Source organism: Madurella fahalii, assembly GCF_045866475.1.
Source record: "Madurella fahalii IFM 68171 DNA, scaffold_1, whole genome shotgun sequence".
NCBI classification, from domain to species: domain Eukaryota; kingdom Fungi; phylum Ascomycota; class Sordariomycetes; order Sordariales; genus Madurella; species Madurella fahalii.
Window position 1 is genome coordinate 305,658 of NW_027263971.1, and position 22,813 is coordinate 328,470.

The window sequence follows — 22,813 nt, forward strand, 5'->3', positions numbered from 1 at the left end:
AGTGGCATTCACTCTCTCGCCAAACTCAAGGCGGGTTGTTATACGAAGGCAGCTGTCTCTGGGACCTCATGAGGCTGGACGGCTGGTGTCTGTCTGAGCTGACTATGATCTTCTCTTCCTTCTCTGTGGCTGGCATCTACTTCGCAAGTCACATCGAGAGACCAAACCACGGCCACATCCACGTAGCTCATTCGGACGTCGACCAAGCCCATGAGAGCACCGCGCAGCCATCGAGTCCTACTTGTTCCAACCGCCGCTGCAGCTTGTATCAGCTCGACCAGGATCCGTACACAACACAACACACAGACTCCTGCACTGGATCCGGCGACATGTACGTGGATAACGACCAGCTGCTTGGAATCCTTCGCTAGCGCAGGATTCCTATCGTGCAAGCCATGGACGAGACTTCGGTGGACGTGGTCATCAAGCTGGTCGAGCAAAACGACGAGACGCCGTACGTTGCTATATCCCACATCTGGGCAGATGGTCTGGGAAACTTGGCCAGGAACGGTATTCCTCGCTGTCAAATGCTCCGCATGAGCCAGATCTCGAGACAGATTCTAGCGCCGAACGCAGGTGCCTGCTACTTCTGGCTGGACACGCTGTGCTGTCCGCCCGACTCGATGGATCAACCCAATGAGCAGAACTTGGCGCTGGACCTGATGCGGGACACGTACGCCAAGGCAAACACAGTCCTCGTGCTCGACCGGAGGCTCCTCAGACAGGACCTGTGCGCTGCGTCGACGGTGGACACTCTCTTCCGAGCTGTCTGTTCTCCGTGGACCCGGCGCTTCTGGACGCTCCAGGAAGGCGCCCTCGCCCGCAAGCTCCTGATCGCCGCCTCGGGCGGGGGGCTATTTGATCCTGACGACGCAGCCCGGATGCTCCAGGGTCAGGCAGCACCGCCACCGTGCTGCTCAACATCCGGACCGACATCTTGCACCGGTGGTATACGATCCGCAAGTTCAAGGACCTCGACGAGTCAAACCGCTTCTACGCGCTGTACTCGTCGCTAGCGTCCCGCACCACGAGCGTGCTGGAGGACGAGCCTCTGTGCCTCGCGATACTGCTCGGCTTCCAGGTCTCGGCGGTAGCCGACGGCAAGACGCACGAGGGCAGGATGCTGAAGTTCTGGGCCATGTTTGACGAGCTGCCGGCCGAGATCATGGACCACTACGACGCGCGGATGACGGTGCCGGGATTCCGCTGGGCCCCGCAGTCCTTCGTGAGCGACGAGGAAGACCTCTTCCCGTACAGCAATAAGATGCTCCGGCACGGCCGATGGAAGCCGGCCGTTCGGACGGGCTAAGGTCTGCGGGTGGAGGCAAGGGGGTACTACCTCCACGTCCGGGATGCGCCGCTGATTGAGCCCATCTTTGTTCGGCACCCCGCCTGGTTCTAGGCCCGTCGTACATTCAGCTTCGACCTGGACACGATCGAGCCCCTTGAGATCGAAAACGCATCGACGACCCCGACAAGAGAGTTCACTGCCTGCTCTCCCAAGCGGTCCCTCGACGCCGAGCAGATCGCCCTGATCTACCACAGTGTGGGCCACCCCGAGGACTGGAAGACGCAGCGGGGGGAGGCCCCCGACATCACGGGCACCGTCGCGTCCTTGCAGGGCGTGGCTGACGACGGGACCATCAGCGTGCGCTGGTTTGGTCTGTTCTTGCTGGCACCGAGTATCCCGCAGACGATGCCAACGGTAGCATCCTTGGAAGAAGAGGTGTTGGGCTCCGTACTCGCTGCTGGCGGTGGCGCGTCGGATATGGCTCTGCTTGAGACGTCGACCATGTCCCTTCTAGCTGCCGTCCTAAACAGCTGCCGAACGATCAAGCTTGGTTGCTGGACTGACTGAAATTGGAGGGAGCCGAGGGAGTGATGCAAGTTACGATATATCGAATTCTACCAACACGTAATCAAGTTGATCACTACATGACTTATTAGTCTACATGCCAAAGCCCATTCCGAATGAAAGTGGTTGTAATCCACGGCCGCCGCGCGATTTCGTCAAGTGTCGGTTCTACCTCAGCCACGGAGAGTATCCCGCTCTGTTGGTCTACCTCGTGGACTCTCGACAGATCGTTGGCAATAGTGTCAATAGCCGCAATCTGCGCCGGCATCACAAGGTGTATCCGGTTGCCGCCACGAAGCGACGCCGTAGCGAGCATCACGTCCGTCGACCCGGCCGAGGCCAGCAGCCGGTCCGCCTCGGCCGGCGCAAACGGCAGCAGCACGACAAAGCGCATCGACTTGGAAAACACCCTCCTCCGGCCGCGGGTGGCGTCGCCCTCCAGCCCGTTCCGATCTCCGAGTCGGAGCACCAGGTGCCGCACCGTCGCCCCGCCCGCCGGCGACATGTCGCGGACACGCAAGTAGAACAGGTGGCCGAGATCGCGCAACAGGAGCCGGTGGAACCGGAGCGCCGGCAGCCGCACGCTGAGGCCCAGCCCCGAGCGCCCAAGCACCAGGCCGTCCAGAAGCCGGAAGGCCATCTGACCGCTGGTCACGCTGCCGTCCATTAGCGTCGCCGGCGCCCAGCGCCACCCCTTGTCTACCAGCTTCGGTCCAGCGAAGAAGACGATGGAGGCGTGGTAGTGCCGCGGGTCGTCCGGCGCCACCGCCTCCCAGAAGACACGCATGCGCTTCGCGTGCGTCCGAGCGGCGACGAGCGGGCCGGCCGGCACACCGACGATGTTGCCGAGGCACAGGCCCTCGTCTTCCGGCTGACTCGTGGAGCGGAACGTCAGCGCGTCCTTGGCCAGCAGCACGCGGTCGACAAGGACAGCGCCGGAGACGACGACACTACCACCGCCGGCGCCATCGTCGTCTTCCTCGGTGGCGTAGTCGCCGCGCACCTCCCGGAACACCGAGTAGAAGGACATGAACAGCCAGCGCTGCAACTGCTCCTCGACTGGTAGCGCCGCCGGGTCGCGGTCGACGTGCGCGAGGAGCTCGGCATCGCCGACGGGGCGGTCAGCAAGCTGGAAGAACAGCTCGTCGCGCCGGGCCAGCTGAGCCTCCTGCAGCGTCCACAGTCGGCGGTTCCACGGCGCCACCGCGATGCGCGCGAGCACCTCGTCAAGCGACACGTCAGCCGCCACCACGCCCAGCAGGTACTCGTCGAGCACGAGCACCTTGTCGGCGCGGCGGTAGCTGTCCTTCATCCGCACCAGCGCCTGGTCGTAGGCGGCCTGCGGCGCGAGCGGGAAGCAGAGCGTGTCCAGCCAGAAAGCCACGGATTGCTGCTCACCGCCATCCCCGGCATAGAGCCCCGCTACGAGGGCGCGGAGGCGTTTAAACTGGCACAGCGGGATGGCGTTGGCGCGGTTGTTGCCCAGCCCGTCGGACCAGACGTGGGATATGGCCACGAAGCGCGTTCTGGACGCTGGCGCTGTGCCGTCCCCGGAGGACTCGAGTCGGGCGTATAAGCGTCCGTCCTCCCTGAGCTGGGGCTCGCCCGCACCGACGAGCGGGATCTCCGCCTGCGACGGCCCCAGCAGCACGGCCGCGAGCTCCTCCTGCGACGCGTGGACGAATTCGCAGACGCAGTCCTCACCGCGCGCGTGGCGGGTGCGGTAGTGCGCCTCGTCAACCTGGTAGGCGGCGCAGCGCCACTCGGTGCAGTTCGTGTGGACCTTCTCCGGGTGCGGGACGTCGAGGAAGCTGGCGAAGCAGTTCTCCAGCGGGCCCAGCTTGAGGTCGAGCAAGTTGGCCTCGGCATCGCACCAGCCCGCGGCGCGCATTTGATGCTCCAGGACGCGGCCGGAGCCCGGCATCCCGGGCGTGAGCTTCTCTGGGCCCTCCTCCGAGTCTTCCATCCCCCATGGGCCGTAGGCAATCCGCAAGGCGCGGTCGAGGTAGTCGTACAGGAGCATCGTCGCCATGTAGAAGGTGGGGTCGAGGCGGGCGGTATATTCGATGCTGGGCTCGCTGAGCTGCGCTCGCTGGAGGGTGAAGTGTATGCCGGCGTAGACGTCCGACATGTGGCCGAAGACGCGGACGGCGCGTGACTGCTCCTCTTTTCGCTGCTGGAGAGGGAGGTTTCTGGATGCGGTGCGCGCGATCCATCTGGTCACCATGTCGGGGAGTATTGTAGTGTCGATCCAGGGGACCGCGCCCTCTCCGGCTGGGGGGACGTACATGGCCATGGGCGAAACGTTTTCGCCCAGAACAACGCTCAAGACGCCGAAGAAAGTCCATGTTTGGAGGATGGCCAGGGCGCCCTGGTGACTCGACGGATCGGGCGAGAGCAGGCCGATGGTAAAGATGTCTTCGCCAAGCTTGTTCCGGCTCAGATACGTGACGATGTCTCCCCCGTCGTAGTCTTGCTTGGTGTAGAGCCGCACTGAGGGTGGAGTCCAAGACGGATGCCTGGGGAGCGGTAGGTGCTGCATCTTGACACTGGTGCGATAGAGACAAGATGGCCTACATAAGAGGCAGACAGCGGTGATCAGGTCAGCTTCGGTTGGAGCCTTCTCACAGATGCTCCGTATTCGGATGTGACGCGAGGCTGCGCTGTCCGGGGGTTGCCGATTATTAGTGGCTGGGGGAGGACCACTCACTGCAATGGTGATTGGGCCAGCGATGCTGGCCCAGGATGCGGAAACACGGCGAAAACACGAGTTCCGCCTCGCCGCGTGCGTCAAAGCAGCCAACGACGCCGTATTGGCGGTGCAGAGCAAGACGAAGCTCTTGGAAATCGGCCCCGGGCCGCTCCTGCTGTCAGATTCAAGGGTGAATCACTTTGTATGGGCAGCCGGCAGAATGCCGCTGCTGACCTTCGCATCTCGAAGAGAGTTCGACAACTCACAGACACAACAGAACAACACGACTTTACGGGCATCAGGCCCTACTGCAGACTTCAGTGACGTGGTTTCGAGACAATACCTGCTGGATCGGATGGCAGACGACGGGTGGTGTCCCTACCAGATCAATCAGCTGGGGCAGTACCACCTATCCGAGCTCCATTTCATACATTGATGGCAGATGGAAGCACGTCTTTAAATGCCCAATGGCCTAATATAAGGGAATATACAAGTTCATTGAATTCTGCTTCATATATCACCATACAGTGGCAGGCCTAAAGGCATAGGAAAGCCGCTGTCAAGAGCACATTGACAGGCACCAACTACCCCTATACTATAACTTCGTCAAGTTCTACCAAACCATCTTTTACACCGGAAGATGCATAACATGCCTGCACGACAAACAACTACCTACCGCTCGACGGCTATACTCGCCTGGCCTAAAAGCGACCAGGGCAATCGCCCCCTACGTTGAGGGGCGATTAACACTTTTTTTTTTCCCGAGTCTTCAGTCCGAGTGGTGGCACTCAGTGCTTTGCCGCCCCCTGCAGCACCCTGCAGCCCCCTGCCGATCCAGCCAGCCACCCCTGCAGAGGCCTGTGTGACCGAGAGCCCCTTGGAGCAACCAACAACATTTCCGATTGATAGGCAGCACTTTCACAAGGGCGTGAAATAAAATATACGAGATGCAAACGTCCATAAACGCTTTGTCGATGATTGTCACAATTTACCAGTCCAGTCGCAGCAAAACAGAACGCATCAATAATCATCATCATCATCATCATCATCATCATCATCATCATCATCATCATCATCATCATCATCATCATCATCATCATCATCATCATCATCATCATCATCATCCCAACCATGCATCTTCTTGGTCTCCCCCTAGAAGTCCTGGATATGATTGTCCACTACGGCATCATTTCACGCGGTTTCCCAAGGGCTCTGCGATTGAGCCTTGTCTGCAGTAAGTATTTTCAGCCTCACTCAGCCTTGGTCCGATCCGAGTTGAGTTTGCATTTTTGACTCGGGCATATAAATATAGAACCATTTTATGCCTCCGTTGGACGGACGCTTTTCCACACAAAGGTGCTGGACGACAGGGAATGGCGTGGTGCCTTTAGTCGTTGGAATGTCCGCAAGCACCACGGCGCGGATAAGCTCTGGCACGACTACCTCGTCTTTCGGTCTCGAGACAAGGGAGACGACTCGGTCGCTTGCTACGTTGAGATACGAAAGGTGGTCGACGCTCTGGTCCAGCATTGCCAAGACGACTGTCAGAATGATGATGCACCGGACTGGGACCAAGTACTCGATAGGCTCTGCTGGCTCCCTTTAGAGTGTGACAGTTATAGGGACTGCGGGTGGAACGTCGGCCGGACGGAGCCGGCCAAGCTAGGTCTCAGAATCCTCTCGGCGGCAACCTACCTTGGATATACGTCTCTAGTCAGGGACCTCCTCGACCAGGGCTATGATCCTACGGAAAGCGACGACCTGTTCCCGTCTCCCATGTACATCGCGGCCCGGACCGGCCAGGCTGATATGCTCCACGTCTTACAGGAGCACCTGCCAGACTTCGAAGAGCACAACCCCAATTCTTACACGTATTTTTGGCGGTCCAAAATTGGACCCAAGTCGCTCCACGGAGCAGCCACTCGAGGAGACATGGACATGGTCCGCCTCTGCCTGTATCCTCCATCACGCATAATCCCAGAGGGGGAGGCTGAAGACAAGGAAGCAGAGACGTCAATACTCGGGCAAAAGCCCGGATCCATACCATTTGACTCATTTCTGGGGAGGTATATCGAGTCAGCAATCCGGAGAGCGCGTTCTGCCGAGGTTTACGAGTACCTGCAAAGCCTGGTCGACGAGACCAACCGTGACCCGATGGTCATCATGAAGAACGAGCACTTGTGGACAATGGCGGAAGCGGGCGACATGGCTATGGTGCGCTATCTGCTAAGTATCGGAGCCGACGTGTCCCACAAAGTTAGTTTTAGTCGCACACCTCTCGCACGGGCTGTCAGGGCGTGCAACGAGGACATTGTTGATTTGCTGCTTGAGCGCGGCGCCGATCCCAACGGGTGCGGGGGGTTCCCCGGCACAGCGCTCACGGCGGCTGTGAAGGCCGGGAGCATGGTGATGGTACGGAAGCTGCTGGATGCGGGTGCCAACATCCACTATCCAAATGCCGATTCATACACACTGAGGCACGCCGTTAAGCTGGAACACACGGCCATGGTGGAGCTACTGCTGGACTTGGGCATCAGGTCCGAAATTGGGAAGGCCTGTGCTCTATGGACTGCTAATAATATGGGCCTGGAGTCTATGGCTGACTTGTTGAGGTCGACGGGGGCGTCGCTGGCGCCGTGGATTCATCCGTTGACCGCATTGGTCTCCCCAAGGCCGAGCTCATCTAAGCAGCCTGAAGAAAAAGGGAAAAAGCTACAACAAGGCGCGCCCACACCACAACTGCTTGCGGACCAAAAGCAATTACTCTATCGGCTGCGATATTAACTTCCTGAGAAGAGGCGAACAAGACTCCAAGAGCTTGCATCGTGGAAACGAGCCAAGCGGAAGTGAAGGAAAATGCCAAAGGCCATGAAAGGGGCAAATATCCTGCCATCCCGTCCACTCGGGTCAGCCAACCACAGGTATGACATGCATGAGATTCCGAGACTCTGTCGCGGCGCTACTTATTCTTTTTCGGGCCCGTGGACGGTGTCGGCCTCTCCCCGGCTCGGGGCAACTCCTCCGGTGCATGAATGTATCGACGGGCGCTTCGCCGACCAATCGCACGCACAGGCCAAAGAGCTTCAGAATAGAGGCATGGGTGATTTTGAATTGATTAGAGAGCTGTTCTTCAGATCTTCTTGATCTTCAGCTTATTTCCAGCGATCACCCCTTTTCTGATTAACCGACTGTTCCAGTGCACCGGGGCTAAAGCCTCAGGTTGCTACTGGAACTAGCCGACCAGGTAACACACCCCCTTAACTTTGGCTATTTCAACAGACCTGGTTGACAAAATAATGTTATTTAAAGCTTTAGAAGTTCCCTATCAGCTAATTAAAACAAACCTTCAAGCTGGTCCTCCAATCGTTCCGAATCTTCCTCTGTAATCTCCTTTAATTGCTAAACCTGAATCCAATTCACCACGTTAACTACTCCAATTTAGTTCCTGAAGCTTTGAAATTGCTAGATTGGTAGGAGTTTCGTAAGCCCGTCAGCTAGTAGATTGCCATAGGCGCTGTGAGTTGGCAAGGGGCCACTGAACAACAAGGTGTAGGACGGTGGGTGTGTGAACCCAAGTACTTGCATTGAAGACTGGCCCTCTCTTTCGATTGGCCCAGCGCGCATCTATCTTAATTCCCGAAGGGCAACTCTATCCGGCCTCGGCCCGCGGCACCTAGCCCGGTTCATGGTGTTGACGTCGACGGTGACATTCACGGTCGCCCGTCGTACGGCGTGGCGTCCGATCGGATGGCTACATGGCGTTCGATTCTCTGACCGAACCTCAGCGGCACTCACAACACCCGCTGTGTCTTCAAGGGGCTGATTGTTGGCTGTTACACCACAACGTTTAGCCACTCTGTGACGGCATTGGTAGGTGGACCGGATGTATCACGCTGCATGACTTCGGTTGGCTAGCTAAGGTGCCTAGATTAGTCAGGTAACTTGGTGGGACGTCTGGTCTGCACCTGCCTGGCTATTACCCGTCAAAGGTAGAAAGAGCGCTGCTCTCCTTCTTTCTTCTTCGTGCTAGTCTAATACAAGATAGTCCTTACTATTTGGGAGCCATCTCTCAAGCATTTGGCTGTGTCGTGACATTTCGTTAGATTTGCCTCTCTATATTCATGTGATTCTCAAACGTAAGACAAGTCCTTGATCGCGTGGCCGCTGGCAAGCCAAGTTTCTTTTTTAAAGCGCCTTTGATATTCCATTTACGTCCTAGATATACGATACTACTAGAGTGATGGAGAACTTAACAATAGTAACGGAATCATTATGATCTCTTGAGACTAAGGACTTGGGTTTGTATATATTCTAGCTAGAAACAAGACGCCGAAACTAATTCAGCACGGTTTAGACAGTCGACTTCCCATTTAGGTCGAGTAACCTTTTGATAGAATTATCCATAAACGTAGTAAAATGTTTTAGAGTCTTTAGGCTCTGTGAAGTGGCATTTGGATTTGTTAGTTTATACGTTATAGATTGTTCGTTAATCACGCTTACTGCTAGATAGCTGAGGAGTAACTTACTCAAACCATAGCTCCATTTGCATATCGTATTTTCTCTGGCTATAATCTAAGACATCCCTTGGAACGGGATGTCTCATCATCATCATCCGTATCATCGTTATTAAAAGCCATTCTCCTCAGCATAGCTCTTTCGCTCCTCTGTTGTCCTCTTCTTATCCATGTCCAAAGTTGGCCCGTATTAGGCTAAGTAGGCGGACTGGACGTTTAGTAGCTAGATAAATAAAGATAAAGCAATCCGCTATAGGAGTAAGTTATCTTAAGCTAAAGAGGTTAATAGATACTAGGATTTACCCACCTGTAATCGATATAGAGAAGAGAACGGAAGTTGAAAGGATAAAAATGGAAACTGGACGAAGGATATGATGAAATGGTGCAGAAACACACATCTACACCCACATACCCACCAAAACAAGGGGGAGGGCAAAGACGGCCAAATGCCAGACAGACAAGATAGACAAGACAGGCCAGGCGACACCACCACAAATCGAGTCCCTGCAGCCTAAACAAGGTCAAAACAACATGTGCAGATAGAGCTCCCTCTGGTCAGAGGGAGATCACTTTGCACGCAAAGAAAACTCGTCAATTGAGCTTGCAACAAGGGTGAAGAAAAGTACTGAATTGATTGTCCTGTCTAAGGAGCAATGGCCAGGACGGCCCTACTTATGGTGCGAAAGAAAATGGGCCCACGGCAAGTTCCAGCCCCCGGGGCACCATCCTAGCAACTGTGTCCCTCTGATCAGAGGGACCCTGCCCTCTGGGGACTGTTTTCCCCAACTCAATGAACTGGTTTTTATAAGATCCTAGGGAGGACCGAATAAAAGGGGGGCGAGTTTAGGAAGGCCTAATTTTGGGAGATTGGTGGCCTAAAATCCCCTAAAAGCTGATATTTTAACCTGTGAAACTCTGAGTCGCAGCCCTCTTGTCTAAACTAGATTCAGCGGTTTCCCTGAGTAGTGTCTGAGTAGCGCCTGAGCAAGGTGGCAAGGAGAGGTGTGGATGACTGGGGTTTAGTGAGAGCAACTTTCGAGTAAAGCAACATATAATAATTATAGCAATCTTGTCGATATCAGGTCATTTGTTCTTCAGCGCATGCAAAGACAGTTTAGGAAAGTCAACCCTGAGTTGCCGTCTTCCATATTAGTTGCTGAACTGTTTGGGACATAACTTCGGATGGAAGCGAAACTATTCCTCCCGTCTTCCCTTGTAAGGTTTACACCCCTATTACTTGATGCCTCCCTCTGTCATCTCTCGGCAAAATCCGGGGCGATCACCCACTCCCACGGGCAAGTCGACGATGGTTGTCCACACCTCGCATCGCGGATGAATTCAACTGTAACTTTCCCCGCAGCCTCGCTTGTCTCCGATGACCCTTGCTTCTTTCATTACCCTGCCGATGCCAGCACCGGTCTCGATCACAATCAGTCTCACGCCACTGGCAGCCCGGGTTGCACCGTCACAAACTTGGATGTTTCTGCTTCTTTTTGCTTCCCTTTCTCACATACGAAAATTAGGTTGCAGCGTGACGCCGGCTAAATCAGTAGATGGGTCGGTTAGACTCCGACAGTCTCTCTACGGCACCCGGCTGGAGCGCGGCGTGGAGGAGACGTAAGGAGCGGGTTAGTCTAGAAAACCGGGGTAACCAGCATATTGCTCATGCTCATAACGGTCCGAAATCTCGATGGCCTGAAAAGAATAATGGACAGTCATCTACTTTGTTTCCGGGCACCGGGGCAGCGGCTCTGGATCTACAGGAGATCATCCGGCCCCTTTCCCAGTCCTGCGATCGCCGTTGTTCGCGATCACGGCCAGAGATTTCAGGCTGAAGATACCACGCGGGTCCGCTCAGAGGCACGCTTTCTGCGCCTTGACTCGGCATTTGGGGGCCCGCATGGTGCGGCAGAGGTAGCCGGTATTGCAGCCGGAGGCCTTGGCTCTCTCCGCATATACGGAGTGTCGTAATCATGAACAGGGATTGGGCCACCAGAGAAACGGGCACTCTCTTTGCCGGCGCTAATTTATAGGAAACATGGTGTTGTGGGGTAGACTAGTTGTTCCTCGTGGAACGGACCCTACGGCTTGGCTACGTCGGGCCGGATGTTGGGTTGGTGGGCTTCTGTTGGTCGTGATCTGCTCTGCATTCTGGAAATGGGAATTTCGGAACCTGCTTAAGATCAATCGACCCGGTTCAGGATAAGGCCGGACCGTTATGCGGGGCCGCGAAGATCACTCAGGAGCTAGATTCAGGCTAAATGTTGTACTGGCCCCTTCATTCGTACCCACCGACGAAGGTGGCGCAACCCCTGACCAGACTATGCAAGCCTATGCCACGAGGCTCACCATATGCGGGTTGGTGATGGCTGGCAACAGTCGACCACACACGCCATTGCACTCCACTCCACGTTCCGGTCCTGGCCGGTGATGGCGCATAGTCACCGGCGGATGCTGCGATCTTTTGCCCATTGGGTACACGGGAGGCAGGGAGGGTATCTCCTAACAAGCCGGGGACTCCTGGCCAGTAGCAGGTAAGGGTTGGAGGGAATGGATAGCATCGGGGGTACGACAATCCGCTTCTCTCCGGCCGCAAACGTCTATATAATGTTGTGATAGCCTCACGTCCACAGGTCTCGTCTTCACCATCACCACCGGCATTCAACTCGCTTCAGAATCCAGACAACCGCAGACATGGTCTCCTTCAAGTCTCTTCTCCTTGGCGCTACTGCCGTTCTTGCCTTCCCCTTCAATGAGACTGAACTTAACGAGCTCGTTGCCCGTGCTGGGACCCCTAGCGGTACTGGCACCCACAATGGTTTCTACTACTCGTTCTGGACCGACAACGGCGGCACTGTGAACTACCAGAACGGCGCTGGTGGCTCGTACAGCGTTAACTGGCAGAACTGCGGCAACTTTGTCGGCGGTAAAGGCTGGTATGTTGACCACATCTTCCAGTCGATCAGCTTCAGATTTGAAGTGGAAACTAATGCTACTCAGGAAACCCGGCGCGGCGCGGACCATCAACTACTCGGGAAGCTTCAACCCGCAGGGCAATGGCTACCTAGCCATCTACGGCTGGACCCGGAACCCCCTGGTCGAATACTACATCATCGAATCGTTCGGCAACTACGATCCCTCGTCGGGCGCCCAGCGGTTGGGTACTCTGCAGTCCGATGGTGGCACCTACACCATCGCCAAGAGCACGCGCTACAACCAACCGTCGATCGAGGGCACCCGCACCTTCGACCAGTATTGGTCTGTCCGCAACAGCAAGCGCGTCGGCGGCTCCGTCAACGTCGGCAATCACTTCCGCGCCTGGGCCGAAAAGGGCCTGCAGCTCGGCAGCCACGACTACCAGATTGTGGCCACCGAGGGCTACCAGAGCAGCGGCTCCGCTTCCATCACCGTCTCTGGTTAAGTCGGACTGTCACATCACTTAGGTCTGGGAGCACTGTTGTTAGTACCTACCTAGCCGACAGAAAAGGGCACCCCCCCCGGGGGGGAGGGGGGGGGGTTGGGGAAGGGGGAGGTTGGATACTGAGTACATACCTGGTTTCCGTCATCTTTCGTTTGGACTTCAAACCTTGTATATATTTTCGTGCATTGCCTTGTGTATAACCGATCCGGGTCTGGAAAGCTAGCTGTACATAACAAATACTAGCTGAAATTAAGAGGCGGAACAATCATCTGAAACTAGGAACCTTGAAAAGAACGTAGTGACTGGGGGCGATGTAACGACGACCTAACCTTTCGCGCTTTTATAATATTGCACTGTACCTAGTGCGATATCCTGTATAAAACGAGACGGATGAAATGCCACAGCCCTAAACTCGCTGAAACGCCGGCCGAAATTCCTCAAAGCCTAGTAGTACTGTACATACGTTCCTGGGTATCCCCATCAAATACAATATCACGCCTTCGCCACAGCCTCGAATGCACTCCCCCGTTCCCTTTGCAGTGCAACTCTAGCGGCGTGCATCTCGGCCTCCTTCCTCTTCCTCTCGTCCTCGGTCTGGTGGAACCTCACCTGGGCCTCGGCCTCGAGCCCGTCCATGGCAGCCGCGCACCTGCGCACGCTCTCGCGGGACTCCTTAATCTTCTGGTGGAAGGCGTAATCAGTGAAGATGTTGTCAAAGAAGATGTCGCGAACCACGTTGCCCTGGTCGATCCGAACCTCGGGCAGGTCTCGCACGGCCGGGCTCATGCGCTGCGCCTGCAGCACCAGCATGCGCGCCGTCATGACCTCCGACTCGGCCCGGTGCAGCGCGTTGCGCTCCATGGCGTCGGCGAAGCCGCCGTCGGTAAACATGTCCCCGCGCGATGCCGTGAGCGCCTGCTCCATGCATTGCAGCGCCGACCGCATGCGGCCCTGGCCTTCGCGTAGCAGCTTGAGCGCGTGGTTCTCGGCCTCGGCGCGGCCGCGCGCATCGTGGTAGGCCTGCTTTGCGAGGCTGAGGCGTTGTTCCAGCTCGTCCTCGCGGGGGAACTCGGGCGTGGTGCCCGAGAAGATGGCGTCGTAGAGGGCGTCGAGCTCGCTCTGCGCCTGGTTGTGGCGCCCAACCTCCCGCTCAAGATCGCGGGCGACGAGGCGCGCGGATTCCAGCTGGGCCTTGAGGTTCTTGTTGATTTCCGTCTCGCGGTGCTCCTCCTGGAGGGACTCAAAATACTCCGTTTCTTCTTTCTGCGCCTTGCTCTCAAACTTCTCCCGCTGGCCTGTAGCTTTGTAGGCAAAGCGGCGCAGGACGGAGTCGCGGTACTGCTCGTGCTCGCGCAGCTCCTTTTTGCGCTTCCGGTCTGCATTTGCGAGCCGCTTATCAGAGGCGACTACCTCAGCCTCGAGATCCCTGATGAGACGTTGCTGCTGCCCGAGAGCGGGGATTGCATGGTCGGTCTCGGCGAGGATGCGGAGAAGCTCGGCATTCTTGGCTGACGCCTGCTGGATGCGTGTGGTAATTGTCGATGTCATGGTGGTTCGGAGATGAGCCTGCCTATATACTACTTGTGACTATGCAGCGAGTTTGTGAAGTAGGGATGAACAAGGAGCTGGGAACATGGCGGACTTGAAGTAGTCCAGAGGTTATGTGGATGACATCAGACGATCGACTTCGAACCAAGGGACAAAAAGAGGCAGCCCGCAGTCGCCACCACCGTCTCGGCTGTCCTGTGCCGCGCCAAGGTCCGCAAACATTCAGGTAGATGCAGCGTCGCTAGTTATCCTTCATTTTCACCAGGCAGAAAATGGGTATGTGGGTTGGGGTAACATGCTGGGCGTGGCTGAGGGGTGATGAGGTCAAACACGAGGCATAATGCGATACGTTACCCCATAATTAGTATCAAGCGCGAGTCACTGCAAGGCTCTTTTCCTTTTTTTTTTTTTTTTTTTTTTTTTTTTGCCCACCTTAGCCAAGCAAAATGGGCCGTTCCAAAAGCTTGGAATGTTAACCAAGCTCCTTAGGTGTGTTCGCTTTACATGCATGACGTCCATCTCGGTGATAAATAATCCAAGCACGATAACTCAAGGCCCTTTAGGCTCTCCGACCAATCGCCCTCATGTACAGTACCACCTGTCTTCACTGTTCATCGAATTTCGCGGACCAGGATCTGTTCCTAACGTTGCTTTCACCGCGGAGCAAACCCGGCCTTCCCACATGCCGGTACGAGTGAGATGCGGCTTGCAAGAGAAGTTCCAATCCACCTTCAAGGCCGTCGGCGAGGTCCCTGAATCTGAATGAACCGTCGAGCAGACCTAGGTTTTCACCATTCTGCTACGAGTAGTCTGGGACGTAAAATTGCCTTAGCCTCGTTGACTTCAAATTGTCAATGAAGAAAAGCTCTCTACCGCCGTTGGTTATTTGATGCTTGGACTAAGCTTCCCTATGGGGTTGCATCCAACCCTATCACAAGATCTTGGAGCCCGTAGAAGTGCGAAATCAGGACTTCCGTCTTTATGCGGTACACGTCGTGGGTGAGGTACTCTACTTGTACCTACTTATCGGAATTTGTAACAGCTTCGGGGGGCTCGGCGGTGCAACTTTGCGAAAAGCTGCCAAACTCAGTTACGTTATTACAAAGTTTCTCGAGCTGGTTTGTCTGCAACTTCTCAACTTTCGCATGGCGGGCTCAGATAGCTTATTTGTGTGTGAGAATCGGCAGAAGTGAATACAAGGAGAACAAGAGAAGTTTACCTAGTTCAACACCACGCCCTGCTCTGGCAGACTTGTTGAGGTACCTTCAGGTAGTTATCAACTAATTACTCTGCTTGGATACTCTAGGTATACCTAAAGCATTGGACTCGGTTTTGATTGGCAGCAACCCCAGAACCCACGCGTATCTCGAGGTAAGTGGTCCCCACTGGGGCGAGTCAAGAGCTCCATCGTGTGACCCGCTCCCCGCACTTTTCCATGACCCAACGACTTGGACCTTCGGCTATCGACGTTTTCTTCAAACCATGGCAAATGCTACCGTCTGACGTCCGCTATGGCCGACACTCTGGGACTCCACCGCTGCCCTACTTGCTTCAAAACGTACAAGCGGCGTGAGCATCTACAGCGCCATCGCGCCTCGCACACTTCCGAGAGACCACATCGCTGCGTGCTGTGCAACGCCTCGTTCCAGCGGACCGATGTGCTAAAACGTCACCTGCAGACCTGCGACGGTGCCTCCACCACCTCGTCCAGCCGTCGACGCGCTTGTGACCGCTGCGTGCGCCAGAAGAAGGCCTGCAACTCGGCTCAGCCCTGTCAAAACTGCGAGAAGCGAGCCATCGAGTGCCAATATTCAAGCCTGACGGGATCCCAAGCATCAATTCCAAGCACCCTCAACAGCGCCGCGGTGGACGACACTCAGCCCGGGCCCAGCCAGCCAGATTTTACGGATGGTGCCGTTTCGGGCTTCGATAATGTGGCCTACGATGACCTGGACGCCTTGATTCAACAGGCAGTCTCGCAGTTCCCGGTTCTCGATGGCCAACCCATACCCGACAACTGGCTGGCCATCGACTTCTCACACGCGGGGCAGCCTGCCGGTCTCGGATCCGTTCCCTATGAGCCGTCGGGGAGCTCAAACTCGCCGTCTCCCGACTATCGCGGCTACTCCTTCCGTTTCCTGTCCGACTTCACCAGCCGGACGGGCCTCGTGTCGTCGTTTGAATGCGCCACTCTTGCGCAACGTCAACAGATAGTGTCGGCTTTCCAACACTCCTACCTCGAACAGCAGCGTCCAGAGTTCCTCGGAGTCATCCCTCCGCTATTCACGGAACCCAAAGAAGCTGGCTCCCAGCCTCTAGGGCTTGCCCTTAGCGGGGTCACACCCGACCCTGAGCTCGCATCTTGGTCGTTCTGGCTACACAACCCCATCGTAATCAAACTGCAGCAAGTGGTGCTACTCATAAAGAACGTAGTAATGACCAAACCGAACAATAGCTCGATCACTCTCACCTGGTCGTCTACCCTCGAGCAAAGGTGTTTGCAGTTCTTTTCGCCGTCGAGGTTTGCCAAGTTCATTGAGCTGTACTGGTCAGTATGGCACCCCAATGTCAACATCCTCCATCGACCCACCTTCGACCCGGCAAACTCCAAGCCTATCCTTCTAGCTTCCATGGCTCTGATCGGTAAGATCCTTCGGCAATGCGCACCAGATAAATGGGGATTCTGACAGCACAAGGCGCCTGTGTATCACCGGATTCTGTCGACAACGAAGATGCAAGGGTTTGGTTCAACTGTGTCGAGGAGATGGTATTTAACGACGACGACTTTTGCAGAGACATAGACCCGCCACCCGTGAGCGATACTGCGTCACCCATCAGTGTCCCCGTCCGCCAGAAACTTCAGGCCCTCCAAGCGGCCTATATCGTCTGTCTTTATCAAAATTGGGAAGGGACCGACGCCGGCAAGAGACGGATCCGGCGTCACCGGTTCGGCACCGTCGTATCCGTAAGTACCAAGTCTGGCGAAAATCAATCGTCCCAAGATGCCCTGCTAACATCTTGCAAGGTTGCAAGAGATATGGGAATCGATACAGCCAAACATCCAGAATACAGCACCCAAGCTAAACATGAATTTGACTGGAGCGAGTATGTAGTTCGAGAAGAGCTTATCCGGTAAGCCTGAAAATGCCCGCCGACCCTGCGTGTGCGCTCCAGGCAAGAGACTACTGACACCGTTGGGCCCTGCTTAGAACGTTTATTTGGATCTTTCTTCTCGACACGTCTTTTGTCATCTTCAACAATCTCCCTCATCGAATGGTCATTAAAGAGATGAAGATGCACATGGCAACCCCCGAGGCCTGTTTCGAAGCGGGAACGGCGGAAGAATGCATCGAGCAGATCCACCGCTGGATGCCGCCAAGCAGCCCATTCTGCAGTTTGTTCCTCCGTGAAGCCCTGGAACACCTTTTTATCGAAGCCATGACACCAGATTCGCAACAGAACTTCTCTCTGCTGGGTCCGGTCAACCTCTTTGCTATGGTCTCAGGTGAGTGGCGAAGAGTCGTTATGCAACCAGGCCCTCGGCGCAGCAGATGCTAAACTCTCATAGCAATCCACTACATGATATTCCAGCATCAGAATCTCTTTGGCGTGGAAGGACAGCTTGTCCCTATCCGGAATGGATTGCGGAATTGGATCGGCATCTGGGAAAGATACGCAGAATTGCCCCCTTCTTCCTCCCCGCACGGCATATTGCAAGACGATTCCCTTGCACCAGAGCTGATGTGGAAGCGGGTTGGTTTCGTGCGCTTCTCATCCGAGTTCTGGTTACTCGGAAGCCTTCTCACAGACCGCATCTCATCGACGACGATCGCTTCTCCGTATCACCATCCGAGCGGGGACTCTTCTCCTCGGGGCGCCTTTCAGGACTCTCCAAGCGCTCGTGGCAAAGCCAGATCAGTCGAACCCATTCTCAACAAATACGATCAAACCAGCATGCGCCAGGTCAATGATCTGATCAACGACTTTCAGAAGTTTCATGTCGAATAAGTCGCGGAACCCGAGAGGAATGGGTGGGTGGACCGGTGCCATTCAGCAGAGCCCGATAGTGCTGCGGTCGAGTCAGAAAAGACCTCAAACAGGAAGGCCCGCGACTTCAAGGTTGGGAAGAGGCGGGGTCTTATTCTCCGGCACTCCGGGCGGATGGGGGCCTGCCACTGTTAGGCTTCTCATTTGAAATGGGAGGCCGAGCATCCTCCCACATTTTCCCCGGCATATCCGTGGTTGACCCTGCTGGAGCGCCGTTTGAGAACCATCCCACCTCCGCCCGCGCCAAGGCACCTAAATCCCAAACGGGTGATCCCTGTCAATCCCACATAGGGCCCGATGCCGATCAGCACCATTGAAGTTAGCCATGACGGAAGAGACGAACTCCCCTGGGACGGGAGGCACACGACAAGTACTTCTACTGATTGCTCCCTTCAGTCTCGACCTTGTTCCGCTCAAAGACTTAAGACGACAGAGCCAGCGCTTTGTCTGGTTGCCGGCGAACCATCCAGAGATTTATTTCCATTCCCTTTAATTTCGTGTTGGTGTGTTCACGATGGCCTTGATTCTTAACGTCCTCCCCATTGTCGTGGGGGTAGCTATTGTTATCCGGCTCCTGCTCTCGGGCAGGCGGCCGAAGCATCTGCCCCCTGGCCCGCCGACATTCCCCGTCATTGGAAACCTTCATCAGGTATGTGCAATGCTTTTGTGCTAAGAAGAAACAAAGGGGGGGGGGGGGGGGGGGGGGGGGGAAGCCCACCGTTGGGGAATTGCGCGTTGACATTGCTTACAGATGCCCACTCGCGATACCCATCTCCAATTCGAGAAATGGGCACGTGAATACGGCCCCGTTTACAGTCTCATCCTCGGAACCAAAGTCTTAATTGTTCTCTCGAGTGACAAGGCAGTCAAGGAGCTGCTGGACAAGAAGAGCAACATATACTCGCATCGTCAAGAGATGTACATTGGCCAGACGTTGTGCAGCGGCGACCTCCGTATCCTTATGATGGGTTACACCGCGCGGTGGCGCATGTGCCGCAAGCTGGTGCACAGTCTTCTCAACATCTCGGCCGCCAAGTCTTATGTCCCGTACCAGATGCTCGAGAATAGGCAAATGCTGTACGAGATGATCACGCAGCCCGAGCGCTGCATGTACAACATCCGCCGGTACACCAACGCCCTCACCACCACCATGGTCTTCGGTTGGCGGTCTCCGATGTACGAAGACGAGAAGATGATGCAGCTCTTTGACGGCTTCTCCGAGTTTGCCGAGCTCAATCAGACGGGCTTGGCCGCGCTGGTTGACTTTTTCCCCTGGCTTCGGTGGCTTCCGGACTTCCTGCTCCCCGTGCGTCAAAAGGCCAGAAAGTTGCACGAGAAGGAGAAGGCTCTGTACCTCGACCACTGGCTCAAGGCCAAGGAGGAGACGAAGGCCGGCACAATCATGCGCTGCTTCGGTGAGGACTTGGTCGCTGTGCAGAAGGCTGAGGGCTTCGACGATGCCCAGGCTTCCTACATTACCGGCACTCTCCTCGAGGCTGGCTCAGACACGACCTCTAGCACGCTTTACGCCTTTGTTCAGGCCATGCTCTTGTACCCCGAGGTGCAGAAGAAGGCCCAGGAGGAGATTGAGCGTGTCGTGGGACCCAATCGGATGCCTATCATGGAAGATGAGCCGAACTTGCAGTACATCCGCGGCATCATCAAGGAGTCGCTGCGCTGGATGCCGACCACTATCATGGGCGCGGTGCCGCATGCCGTTACCCAAGACGATTGGTACGAGGGCTACCTGATTCCCAAGGACGCCGGTGTCGTCAACAACGTGTGGGCTATCAACATGGATCCCGCGCGCCATCCCGAGCCTCGCCGCTTCAACCCCGACCGCTACAAAGATGACCGTCAGAGCTTGGCCGATGCGGCTGCCAACCCGGATTACTCCAAGCGTGACCAGTTTACCTTTGGCGCCGGTCGCCGCATCTGCCCGGGTATCCACGTCGCCGAGCGCAGTCTGTTCCTTGGTGTCTCTCGCATGCTCTGGGCCTTTGACATCAGCCCCGCTCTCGACAAGCAAGGCAAGCCCATCATGCCCGACCAGGAGAAGCTCACGCAGGGCTTCGTCTGCCAGCCCGAGGAGTTTCCCGTCACCATTACCCCCCGCTCCGAGTCTCGCAAGCAGGTCGTCATTGACGAGTGGCGCGCAGCCGAGAAGGAGTGGCTCGACCCGGCCACCAAACAGTGGAAGATCTGCCCGTTGGGCGAGGCTCGCTCCCGTAAGGCGTAATATTTGTGTAATGCTGCGTAATGAGATCTTTTCTGTTAGGGGCCTGGAACTAGGAAGGGTGGCACGATCGTAAATACCAGCTGTGCTTCGGATTTGTTGAATCATGTATATTAGGGGGTCTAGGGGAACAGGAGCCTGAGCTACGGATTGATAGGCGTTGTGTGCAAGGCACGGGGTGATCACGTGCAGGCTTCAATTTCAAAGCGCGGATTCGAAATTGGTCATTCCAAGACATTCTGAGAGCCATAATTATGACTTGCAGCGGTGACAACCGACATGTCGCATCGGAGAAATCAAGCGGCGCTTGTACTTGAACAGATTGGGACCGCAGTCGGGCTCTCGATGAGTTGTGTCTCTATGGTGTCGGGCGGTTTGCAAGCGGTTCGGTTTACGGCGCAACATCTAACAGTCTTCATTCACTTAGGCATTGCTGCACGAGATGTCTCTCGCAACTTAGTCCCCGGACCCACTGCCGGATTTGCCGGAGCCCGACTCTCGTTCCCGTGCCCACAAAGGCTCAGGTGTTCCACAAGCAGCACGCGCCGGGGGCCACTCAGCTCCGCTCGTCGGCATACTCTAATGCAGTGCGGTGGCCCGCATTGAACACGCGAAGAAGCGAACAACGTGTGAGCAGCGGGTACCAAGGCCGAGAACTCAACTCCGCCTTTCTTGCTGGATCCCCCGTGGGGAAAGCGAGACATCCATTGCGCATGCGGGGTCTGGTTCCGGAAGCCCGGGGTAGCACGGCTTTGGGAAATTGGGGCTTCGTCGTCCGCCGTGCCCGTGACTTGGCTCCCACATCCTCCCACCACCACTCCGATCGCCTCCCCGCGTCCCATCTCAGAAAACTAATTATCGCCAAAAACCCAGGGGACCTACCCCTTGCCACTTCCGCAGAAGAGATGAACACGATCCACCAGGTTGCCGCGGGGGATGGAGCTGTGAACGAATGCAACACACATCATCCGCGCTCTTGCCACGACTGAATGACAGCTGCCATACTTAACTACGATTCACTCGACGGACCGCTGCCCTTTTTTGCGGCCTGATTCGGTCTTACGCGCCCGTTCTTTCCTACTATGCGAATCAGATCGGCCCAATCATCCGTAAAACCCTCCTGGCACCATGTCCCGCACCACCACTGCCCTGGTCGTCCCCGAACTCAACGGCAAGTTTGAGTTGCGTGAGATCTACCTCGACGCCATCCAGCCTGACGAGGTCCTGGTCGAAATCCATGCCTCCGGCCTGTGCCACACAGACCTGTCGTGCGCCGTCGGCATTCTCCCATGCAGGCCAAACGCAGTCCTGGGCCATGAAGGTACGTACCGACATGCCTTTTTCCAGCGCTGATCCCTTTCCCCCTTCCCCCCACCAAACCTCGCACTAACAACCATCCTCCTTCCAGGCGCCGGCGTCGTCCTCCAGACCGGCCCCGCCGTAAGCCACGTCTCTGCCGGCGACAAGGTCCTCCTCTCCTTCTCCCACTGCGAGGCGTGCGCTGCGTGCACCTCGGGCCACCCGGCCTACTGCCACACCTTCAACGACCGCAACTTCGGCGGCGCCCGGCCGGACGGGTCAGCGTCCATGCTCACCAGCAAAGACGGCGGGAAGGAGGGCATGTACAGCACCTTCTTCGGCCAGTCCTCCTTCGCCCGGCACACCCTGGTCCACCGCTCCAGTGTGGTGAAGGTCCCCCATGAGACCGATCTGGCGCTGTATGCTTCGCTTGGCTGCGGGATGCAAACCGGCGCCGGGGCGGTGTTGAACTCGCTGGACATTAAGCCCGGGAGCTCGGTGGCGGTGTTCGGCGTCGGGAGCGTCGGGATGGCGGCCGTCATGGCGGCCGCCAAGATCCGCGGCGCGAAGACGGTCATCGCTGTGGATCTGCAGGAGTCTAGGTTGGAGCTGGCCAAGAAGCTGGGGGCCACGCACGGCGTTCTCGGGTCGGCAAAGGATGTCGTCGACCAGGTCAGGAGGATCGCTCCCCCCCACGGAGTCAACTTTGCCGTTGATTGTACCGGCATTCCCGCGGTCATCAAGACCATGATCGACTGCCTGGGGACGAGAGGCCGGGCGGCGACAGTGGGTGCTCCCGGCCCCGGGCATTGCGTCCAGGTGGATGTGATGGGGCATTTGACGTACGGAAGGGAGTATGTAGGCTGCTGTGAGGGGGACAGTCTGCCGAAGGAGGTGAGTAAATCCGCTGGATGAGACGGCATTGGTTATGCTGACTGACATTGCCAGTTTGTTCCCTACCTAATCGGGGCGCACGCCAAGGGCCAGTTCCCCATGGACCAGTTCATTGAGTACTACGACTTCAAGGAATACGAGAAGGCGATTGAGGACAGCAAGACTGGCAGGACCATAAAAGCTGTGCTGAAGTGGACTTGAGGGTAGGTGGCTAGCGGTAATTTTACGAGTATTACAATATCTCAGATCAATCTAGATGCCCGCATCCATGCATAGCCTACGTAGTGTGTTACCTCTTTTGCCTACT

The 22,813-nt window shown here is 56.3% G+C and overlaps 8 protein-coding genes across 8 annotated transcripts; 6 read left to right on the forward strand and 2 right to left on the reverse strand.

The window, feature by feature from the left end:
* Positions 1-395: 395 nt before the first annotated feature.
* MFIFM68171_00079 (uncharacterized protein) lies at positions 396-1,858 on the forward strand (the record flags this gene model as incomplete). The annotated part of the gene is made up of 3 exons (XM_071055501.1): positions 396-730; positions 877-1,294; positions 1,403-1,858. 3 exons carry the CDS (start codon positions 396-398, stop codon positions 1,856-1,858), a joined length of 1,209 nt encoding a protein of 402 aa, XP_070911602.1.
* An 85-nt stretch (positions 1,859-1,943) lies between these two features.
* MFIFM68171_00080 (uncharacterized protein) lies at positions 1,944-4,397 on the reverse strand (the record flags this gene model as incomplete). The annotated part of the gene is made up of 1 exon (XM_071055502.1): positions 1,944-4,397. One exon carries the CDS (start codon positions 4,395-4,397, stop codon positions 1,944-1,946), a length of 2,454 nt encoding a protein of 817 aa, XP_070911603.1.
* A 1,281-nt stretch (positions 4,398-5,678) lies between these two features.
* MFIFM68171_00081 (Ankyrin repeat-containing domain protein) lies at positions 5,679-7,331 on the forward strand (the record flags this gene model as incomplete). Its single annotated transcript, XM_071055503.1, has 2 exons — positions 5,679-5,781; positions 5,860-7,331. The coding sequence occupies 2 exons, from the start codon at positions 5,679-5,681 to the stop codon at positions 7,329-7,331; spliced, it is 1,575 nt and encodes a 524-aa protein (XP_070911604.1).
* A 4,424-nt stretch (positions 7,332-11,755) lies between these two features.
* Positions 11,756-12,482, forward strand: MFIFM68171_00082 (Endo-1,4-beta-xylanase; the record flags this gene model as incomplete). The annotated part of the gene is made up of 2 exons (XM_071055504.1): positions 11,756-11,997; positions 12,062-12,482. The coding sequence occupies 2 exons, from the start codon at positions 11,756-11,758 to the stop codon at positions 12,480-12,482; spliced, it is 663 nt and encodes a 220-aa protein (XP_070911605.1).
* A 492-nt stretch (positions 12,483-12,974) lies between these two features.
* MFIFM68171_00083 (uncharacterized protein) lies at positions 12,975-14,030 on the reverse strand (the record flags this gene model as incomplete). The annotated part of the gene is made up of 1 exon (XM_071055505.1): positions 12,975-14,030. The coding sequence occupies one exon, from the start codon at positions 14,028-14,030 to the stop codon at positions 12,975-12,977; it is 1,056 nt and encodes a 351-aa protein (XP_070911606.1).
* A 1,511-nt stretch (positions 14,031-15,541) lies between these two features.
* On the forward strand, positions 15,542-18,038 carry MFIFM68171_00084 (Zinc finger protein klf1; the record flags this gene model as incomplete). Its single annotated transcript, XM_071055506.1, has 5 exons — positions 15,542-16,673; positions 16,721-16,995; positions 17,056-17,162; positions 17,240-17,535; positions 17,599-18,038. The coding sequence occupies 5 exons, from the start codon at positions 15,542-15,544 to the stop codon at positions 18,036-18,038; spliced, it is 2,250 nt and encodes a 749-aa protein (XP_070911607.1).
* A 553-nt stretch (positions 18,039-18,591) lies between these two features.
* Positions 18,592-20,316, forward strand: MFIFM68171_00085 (Cytochrome P450 oxidoreductase; the record flags this gene model as incomplete). Its single annotated transcript, XM_071055507.1, has 2 exons — positions 18,592-18,726; positions 18,829-20,316. The coding sequence occupies 2 exons, from the start codon at positions 18,592-18,594 to the stop codon at positions 20,314-20,316; spliced, it is 1,623 nt and encodes a 540-aa protein (XP_070911608.1).
* A 1,125-nt stretch (positions 20,317-21,441) lies between these two features.
* Positions 21,442-22,707, forward strand: MFIFM68171_00086 (Zinc-containing protein; the record flags this gene model as incomplete). Its single annotated transcript, XM_071055508.1, has 3 exons — positions 21,442-21,634; positions 21,722-22,506; positions 22,561-22,707. 3 exons carry the CDS (start codon positions 21,442-21,444, stop codon positions 22,705-22,707), a joined length of 1,125 nt encoding a protein of 374 aa, XP_070911609.1.
* Between the last annotated feature and the right edge of the window lie 106 nt (positions 22,708-22,813).